Source organism: Dendropsophus ebraccatus, chromosome 9, assembly GCF_027789765.1.
Source record: "Dendropsophus ebraccatus isolate aDenEbr1 chromosome 9, aDenEbr1.pat, whole genome shotgun sequence".
NCBI lineage: Eukaryota > Metazoa > Chordata > Amphibia > Anura > Hylidae > Dendropsophus > Dendropsophus ebraccatus.
The window spans coordinates 72,730,598-72,739,783 of NC_091462.1; the positions used below are offsets into that span (position 1 = coordinate 72,730,598).

The 9,186-nt window shown below is 49.4% G+C and overlaps 1 protein-coding gene across 1 annotated transcript; it reads right to left on the reverse strand.

Moving 5' to 3' along the window:
* Positions 1 to 377: 377 nt before the first annotated feature.
* On the reverse strand, positions 378 to 8,754 carry ATP5MF (ATP synthase membrane subunit f). The gene is made up of 4 exons (XM_069983615.1): positions 8,645 to 8,754; positions 3,511 to 3,618; positions 1,888 to 2,004; positions 378 to 478 (listed from the first exon to the last, which is right to left on the reverse strand). The coding sequence occupies exons 1-4, from the start codon at positions 8,658 to 8,660 to the stop codon at positions 450 to 452; spliced, it is 270 nt and encodes an 89-aa protein (XP_069839716.1). The 5' UTR covers positions 8,661 to 8,754; the 3' UTR covers positions 378 to 449.
* Positions 8,755 to 9,186: the final 432 nt, after the last annotated feature.

Here is a 9,186-nt window from a genome sequence, read left to right on the forward strand (position 1 = left end):
TCTCTAGTTTTTAATACCATATTTGTGAAGATCGGACGTTTTGATCCGACTGCTGTGTTGCCTCTGAAAGAAAGTGGCCATGTTTTGTAGCACTGGATAACCCCTTTAAATGGGCTGGGGGTGTGTGATTTAGCCTCTGCTGCACATGTGCAGTGGTCCTGTGATGCCAATCACCCATCGTGCATGCCTCTTCCAGGTAATGTGGCTGAGATTGAGTCAGTAGGACATGTGGTGACGTTGTTAGGGTGGTCTTCAGGTAAGACCTTCAGGTATATTGGATGGTAGCCAGATTGAAGGGGCATCTTGGCCAAGAAGGATGCAGACAACTCGAGATGGTTCCATGGTCCATAGCTAGAAAAATGACAACACATCCAGAATTGTTTTACTAGACAGATTTAATACAGAAGAGAGACAGAAGCATCTGGTGTACATTGGGTGGACTCTTGTAGTCAGTGGTACTTTCTCCAGCGATCATGCTCTGGAAAATAAAATCAGATAAAGCAAAATATATTATTTTTACAACATTACAATTATTTAAGGAAAAACTGCAGGTTTGAAGACATCCTAATCCACAGCACTGTTTTTACTAAATCTTTATATCACTATGCAAATTAGGCAGTTTAGTGCACTGGGAGCAGAACTACCCCCCATCCTTCCTCTTGAATATTCATCCAGAGCTCAGGGGTGATGTCTCTGCAGAGTGTCACCTTTATATTCACGAGGATCAGTGCAGTAAGGGTAGTAGTCCCACCCCCCAGTGAACCAAACCACCTAATTTGCATACAGCTGAAAGATTTTGCAAAAATGCCACTACATTTATTCTCCACACTTAGCGTGCTATGGAAACATAAAAGCAGGCTAGAGTCTTCAAAAAAAAGAAAATGAGGGGGGGGGGGGGTGGAGATGCACAAAACTCTTCAGTAAGCAGTGTTGACTGAAACAAATATGGGTTTCTCCAAACTTCACAAAAAGTGCTATACAATAGTGACCTAGAGAAGCATATGCATCCCCAGCTTACTGCTATAAATTCCCTGGCCAGGCAGACCTAGGGAACCACCTCCTGCTCCTGAGGTTGAGCCATGCAAAGTGGTATGTGGTCTATGCCATCTCTCCAGTCAACAAAGGAGTGAGGATGCTACGCTTCATTGAGGCCAGACAGAGTAGTGATACTGGTTACTTGCTGGGTTGAACACTCTACACTTGGACCAGCAGGAAAGGGGTTAAATGGCAATGCCCACTTTGGGGCCAGACACTAAGCAGCAATCTATATAGATCACCATTTTGACAGGTGTCCTGCTACTTTACAGAAAGTTTTCAAACATGGGAACTTAAATGTTAGTTCCATTTCTATAGGCTTACCATGTTGACCAGGCAACAACAACTGTAAACTATGCACAGGGAAGTCCAAACTCATGTAATGAGTCTGATCCAGAGGACAGCCAGGGAGTATAGCATGCTTTTCCTGGTTACAAATATCAGGATTAAGACCCAGTGTGATCTAAACATTTGACACATCTGTTCATTTTGGACTTGTCCAGAAGTGACACTAATGCTTCAACACTTCCTCTCCTGGCTAAGTCCTTGCTCAGTTGTCCTGCAACGACTAAGGATCACCTGAGGGCCACTAGAGGCTGCAGTGCAGAGGAAGATACCAGCCAGGATACAGTCAGGGATGGAGGAGTGTTATTGTGTTTGCCCATGATGCCTTTATGCTGAGTTTCAAACAGTGATTTTCAGAAAAAAGCATGTATATGTGGGAACACAGGCTTCCAGCACTCTTCATTTACTAACATGTTTTTAAGAGCATTTTGCTTGACCACACACATATGCCTAAGTCTATGTCACCACTACCCCTTCTGTACAGTTACTTATTTTTAAGTCACTTACTGATGTGATCATACCCCCAGATGTAGCTCAATATTATATAAGAAACAAACACCATGGCAACACCTCCAACTCCTCCCTTCTTCACATTGACGTACTTATTATAATAGCGATGATAACCTAAGGAATAAAAACAGACAAGAATTTAAGGGTACAAAGTTATAAGACATTGTGCATTACTTGCTAATAGGAGTTTGTTTTTTTATAGAGGATAGAAAAAGTGCATAGTTTCTTAGTACAGTATAGCATTATCAGCTTCAGTTCTTTTCATTTACTCACTTAACAAGCTTTCCTTGAAATAGCAACTCCAGGTGTCTGCTGCATTGATCAACATATATGTTGCAGTGAAATGATAGAATCCTGGGATTTGATCAAATCCTGGGAAATGATGAAATGACCAAGCCATTCCATCATTTCCCTGAAGAAAATCAGGGATTTGATCAAATTCCTGACCCCTTTCAGGGAAACGATGGAATGAATTCTATCATTTCCCCCTGCAACATACCTCCTGGCAGGCGCCATAGCAGAAGCAGGAGGGCCGATGATAGCGCGCCGGCGTCCTGTCACCTCCCAGCAGGCACAACAGCAGCAAGCGGGCGGACGGTGAGGAGGAGGACCAAGATAGCACCGGAACTCCTCCTGGGTTCTGAGACTCTTGTCAGAAAACAGTCTTAAAGGCTCGTTCCCACTGAGGAAAGGTAGCGGAATTCCGCGACGGAATTGTCCGCCGCGGAATGCCGTTAGCCTCCCGCTCATAATGGGAGTCTATGGGAGGCGCGCGCTCCTGCCCTGTCCGCGCTGAAGAATGAACATGTTCATTCTTCAGCGCGGACAGGGCAGGAGCGCGCGCCTCCCATAGACTCCCATTATGAGCGGGAGGCTAACGGCATTCCGCGGCGGACAATTCCGTCGCGGAATTCCGCTACCTTTCCTCAGTGGGAACGAGCCCTAAGTCCTTCTTAAACAAAGGGATTATTGGCCTTTACAGCAAATAATCAATTTGTGTAATAAAAGGCAATGATCAGCCAACATGCACGATGTTGGCTGATTGTCTTTCAACAATTTGAACAAACGACCACGATAGGAACATTCTGCTGCCGTCACTCCATGTAAGAAGAGCAGCAGCAGACCATTACTATCTTCTATGGGCTGCCCGGACAATCTAAAAATCACCCAGGCAGCCCCCACTGCTCAATTCTAATAGATGTCTATTCAAGATGATTGGGGGGGGGGGGTAGAGGTCTGACCACCTGCAATCAGATAGTTGTGGGTACATTCTGTTAACATGTCAAAACAAAAGAATCGGGAGCAGGGATCAGATCAGATGATCACTAGAGAATTTCAGTAACAGGACACTTCAGATGCCACCATATAGAGCAGGGGTAGGGAACCTTGGCTCTCGGGCTGTTGCAAAACTACAACTCCCATCATGCCTGGACAGTAAATCTTTGGTTGTGCAGGCATGATGGGAGTTGTAGTTTTCCAACAGGTGGGGAGCCAAGGTTCTCTACCCCTGATATAGAGGTTCCCATCTTCATATAAAACAGCTGCAAATGTGTGGCCACCTTCACACTACAAATGGAATGACAATGCAGGAGCGGAGAAGTGTGTGCCTATCATCCTTACCTCTGTGCAGGGAAGCAAAGATTCCATTGGGAGTAAAGTTGCATGTAGAGAACCAGCTGGGCAGCTGTCCGAGCTTCACATCCAGGAGTCTCTTCTCTGCCAAGGGAACTGAAAAGAAAGTTACACCAAGTGACTGGAGGCTTATACCGAGCGACTAGAGGCTTATACCGAGCGACTGGAGGCTTATACCGAGCGACTAGAGGCTTATACCGAGCGACTAGAGGCTTATACCGAGCGACTAGAGGCTTATACCGAGCGACTAGAGGCTTATACCGAGCGACTAGAGGCTTATACCGAGCGACTAGAGGCTTATACCGAGCGACTAGAGGCTTATACCGAGCGACTAGAGGCTATATACCGAGCGACTAGAGGCTTATACCGAGCGACTAGAGGCTTATACCGAGCGACTAGAGGCTGTATACCGAGCGCCTAGAGGCTTATTACCGAGCGACTAGAGGCTTATACCGAGCGACTAGAGGCCTTATACCGAGCGACTAAGAGGGCTATATACCGAAGCGACTAGAGGCTTATACCGAGGCGACTAGATGCTTATACCGAGCGACTACTAGAGGCTTATCCGAGCGACTAGAGGCTTACTACCCTAGAGCGACTAGAGGCTTATACCGAGCCGGAACTAGAGGCTTTATACCGAAGCGACTAGAGGGCTTCATACCGAGCGACTAGAGGCTTATCACCGAGCGATCTAGAGCTTATAATCCCAACCATCGAGCGAATCAGAGGCTTATACACCGAAGCGACTAGCAGCTTATACGAGCGACCAGAGGCTTATTACCGACGAAACTAGAGGCTATACCGAGCGACTAGAGGGCTTATACCGAGCGACTAGAGGCTTATACCGAGCGACTAGAGGCTTATACCGAGCGACTAGAGGCTTATACCGAGCGACTAGAGGCTTATACCGAGCGACTAGAGGCTTATACCGAGCGACTAGAGGCTTATACCGAGCGACTAGAGGCTTATACCGAGCGACTAGAGGCTTATACCGAGCGACTAGAGGCTTATACCGAGCGACTAGAGCTTATACCGAGCGACTAGCTGATTATACCGAGCGACTAGAGGCTTATACCGAGCGACTAGAGGCTTATACCGAGCGACTAGAGGCTTATACCGAGCGACTAGAGGCTTATACCGAGCGACTAGAGGCTTATACCGAGCGACTAGAGGCTTATACCGAGCGACTAGAGGCTTATACCGAGCGACTAGAGGCTTATACCGAGCGACTAGAGGCTTATACCGAGCGACTAGAGCTTATACCGAGCGACTAGAGGCTTATACCGAGCGACTAGAGGCTTATACCGAGCGACTAGAGGCTTATACCGAGCGACTAGAGGCTTATACCGAGCGACCTAGAGGCTTACTACCGAGCGACTAGAGGCTTATACCGAGCGACTAGAGGCTTATACCGAGCGACTAGAGGCTTATACCGAGCGACTAGAGGCTTATACCGAGCGACTAGAGGCTTATACCGAGCGACTAGAGGCTTATACCGAGCGACTAGAGGCTTATACCGAGCGACTAGAGGCTTATACCGAGCGACTAGAGGCTTATACCGAGCGACTAGAGGCTTATACCGAGCGACTAGAGGCTTATACCGAGCGACTAGAGGCTTATACCGAGCGACTAGAGGCTTATACCGAGCGACTAGAGGCTTATACCGAGCGACTAGAGGCTTATACCGAGCGACTAGAGGCTTATACCGAGCGACTAGAGGCTTATACCGAGCGACTAGAGGCTTATACCGAGCGACTAGAGGCTTATACCGAGCGACTAGAGGCTTATACCGAGCGACTAGAGGCTTATACCGAGCGACTAGAGGCTTATACCGAGCGACTAGAGGCTTATACCGAGCGACTAGAGGCTTATACCGAGCGACTAGAGGCTTATACCGAGCGACTAGAGGCTTATACCGAGCGACTAGAGGCTTATACCGAGCGACTAGAGGCTTATACCGAGCGACTAGAGGCTTATACCGAGCGACTAGAGGCTTATACCGAGCGACTAGAGGCTTATACCGAGCGACTAGAGGCTTATACCGAGCGACTAGAGGCTTATACCGAGCGACTAGAGGCTTATACCGAGCGACTAGAGGCTTATACCGAGCGACTAGAGGCTTATACCGAGCGACTAGAGGCTTATACCGAGCGACTAGAGGCTTATACCGAGCGACTAGAGGCTTATACCGAGCGACTAGAGGCTTATACCGAGCGACTAGAGGCTTATACCGAGCGACTAGAGGCTTATACCGAGCGACTAGAGGCTTATACCGAGCGACTAGAGGCTTATACCGAGCGACTAGAGGCTTATACCGAGCGACTAGAGGCTTATACCGAGCGACTAGAGGCTTATACCGAGCGACTAGAGGCTTATACCGAGCGACTAGAGGCTTATACCGAGCGACTAGAGGCTTATACCGAGCGACTAGAGGCTTATACCGAGCGACTAGAGGCTTATACCGAGCGACTAGAGGCTTATACCGAGCGACTAGAGGCTTATACCGAGCGACTAGAGGCTTATACCGAGCGACTAGAGGCTTATACCGAGCGACTAGAGGCTTATACCGAGCGACTAGAGGCTTATACCGAGCGACTAGAGGCTTATACCGAGCGACTAGAGGCTTATACCGAGCGACTAGAGGCTTATACCGAGCGACTAGAGGCTTATACCGAGCGACTAGAGGCTTATACCGAGCGACTAGAGGCTTATACCGAGCGACTAGAGGCTTATACCGAGCGACTAGAGGCTTATACCGAGCGACTAGAGGCTTATACCGAGCGACTAGAGGCTTATACCGAGCGACTAGAGGCTTATACCGAGCGACTAGAGGCTTATACCGAGCGACTAGAGGCTTATACCGAGCGACTAGAGGCTTATACCGAGCGACTAGAGGCTTATACCGAGCGACTAGAGGCTTATACCGAGCGACTAGAGGCTTATACCGAGCGACTAGAGGCTTATACCGAGCGACTAGAGGCTTATACCGAGCGACTAGAGGCTTATACCGAGCGACTAGAGGCTTATACCGAGCGACTAGAGGCTTATACCGAGCGACTAGAGGCTTATACCGAGCGACTAGAGGCTTATACCGAGCGACTAGAGGCTTATACCGAGCGACTAGAGGCTTATACCGAGCGACTAGAGGCTTATACCGAGCGACTAGAGGCTTATACCGAGCGACTAGAGGCTTATACCGAGCGACTAGAGGCTTATACCGAGCGACTAGAGGCTTATACCGAGCGACTAGAGGCTTATACCGAGCGACTAGAGGCTTATACCGAGCGACTAGAGGCTTATACCGAGCGACTAGAGGCTTATACCGAGCGACTAGAGGCTTATACCGAGCGACTAGAGGCTTATACCGAGCGACTAGAGGCTTATACCGAGCGACTAGAGGCTTATACCGAGCGACTAGAGGCTTATACCGAGCGACTAGAGGCTTATACCGAGCGACTAGAGGCTTATACCGAGCGACTAGAGGCTTATACCGAGCGACTAGAGGCTTATACCGAGCGACTAGAGGCTTATTACCGAGCGACTAGAGGCTTATACCGAGCGACTAGAGGCTTATACCGAGCGACTAGAGGCTTATACCGAGCGACTAGAGGCTTATACCGAGCGACTAGAGGCTTATACCGAGCGACTAGAGGCTTATACCGAGCGACTAGAGGCTTATACCGAGCGACTAGAGGCTTATACCGAGCGACTAGAGGCTTATACCGAGCGACTAGAGGCTTATACCGAGCGACTAGAGGCTTATACCGAGCGACTAGAGGCTTATACCGAGCGACTAGAGGCTTATACCGAGCGACTAGAGGCTTATACCGAGCGACTAGAGGCTTATACCGAGCGACTAGAGGCTTATACCGAGCGACTAGAGGCTTATACCGAGCGACTAGAGGCTTATACCGAGCGACTAGAGGCTTATACCGAGCGACTAAGGCTTATACCGAGCGACTAGAGGCTTATACCGAGCGACTAGAGGCTTATACCGAGCGACTAGAGGCTTATACCGAGCGACTAGAGGCTTATACCGAGCGACTAGAGGCTTATACCGAGCGACTAGAGGCTTATACCGAGCGACTAGAGGCTTATACCGAGCGACTAGAGGCTTATACCGAGCGACTAGAGGCTTATACCGAGCGACTAGAGGCTTATACCGAGCGACTAGAGGCTTATACCGAGCGACTAGAGGCTTATACCGAGCGACTAGAGGCTTATACCGAGCGACTAGAGGCTTATACCGAGCGACTAGAGGCTTATACCGAGCGACTAGAGGCTTATACCGAGCGACTAGAGGCTTATGTGCCATCACACTGAGGAGGCCATAGTACAGCCAACAAGTCCACTCAGAGCAGTGTTCCCTAATCTATGGCTCTGCAGCTGCTGCAAATCCCCTAAACCAATGGCAGCATGAGGACTGTCACAGCATGCTGGGATGTGTAGTTTTTTTAACAGCTGGAGGGCCACAGGTTAGCCTGCAAGGAGATCAGCTCATCATCACCTGACATGGGGTTGGGTCTACAGATACATATCCATTCTCTTATATTCTAGTTCTACAATGTAGTATCACCGCCCTGGGTAGGATGCAATGACCCAGGGGGCAGGTTATGGAAGCCTGGAGGTCACACACAGCTCATATCCTCAGGCTGTGTTCACACTGAATGTTAACTAACATGTGTTTTCTGTATGGATTGGTGAATTGAGGGACATAGGAGTTCACTTAGGAAAACTAAAACGGCAAATTAAAAACGCAACCAAAGGGCACAGTATGAACACGGTCTTGCCTGACATTACATTCTGCAGAATCCATTCACCACTACAGGCAGTGAGCAGGTCTACAACCCAGGGGCCAGGGAAAGCAGCCACATGACCAAGGTGACCCCTTCCCATGAGAAGCCCGGGGCCCATGCGGTCTCACACCTCCGCCCCATGATCCGGACTATCCGCAGCCTCCTCCTGACCCCGGGCACATACAGAGACTACAGCGAGCAGCAGGCGCCTTCACCCACACCAGCCACACAGTTACGTGCAATATGGAGGAGTCCGTCACCCGCCCAGCCCGCACTCCACCATGCTGACTGCTGCGCCAGTAAGAAGACAAGCTGCGACCACTTACCTATCTTGTCCGCCATTTTGTCCTCCGGAATGACACTGACGCGCAGGAACGAAGAAACGAGTGCCCTAGATCCTCAATGACGGCCGGCAGAGGGAAGGACGGGAAGCTGGACGTGACGTCACTTCCGGATATACCACTAAACCCGCCATATTGCTGGTGGCAACTGAATTTATGCTCTATTGGCCTGTTTGTGGATTTATGGCAGCAGTCCCATTTCATTTCACATTGTAAATGTAATTGTATGATACATTACCCCCCTCACCCATGTACTGTACTATACAGAACCCCCCACCCCGCCTCACACTGATACTGTTCAGGCCTAGTGAATGCGCCCAGCCCCGCAACTTGCCCAGGTTGTGACTGAATACTGTCAGTGATAAGGATGCAGTCCTCGCCAGTCATGGCAGCGGCTATGCAGCTATTTACCAGCTCTGGGAGGGAACGTAGCACCCCCTCATGGTCTGGTCATGAACAAGTGTAGAGTTTAGTCATTGCGAACGTGAATAAGCAGTTTAGTGTGCTCCTCCAGACTGTGTCCACAT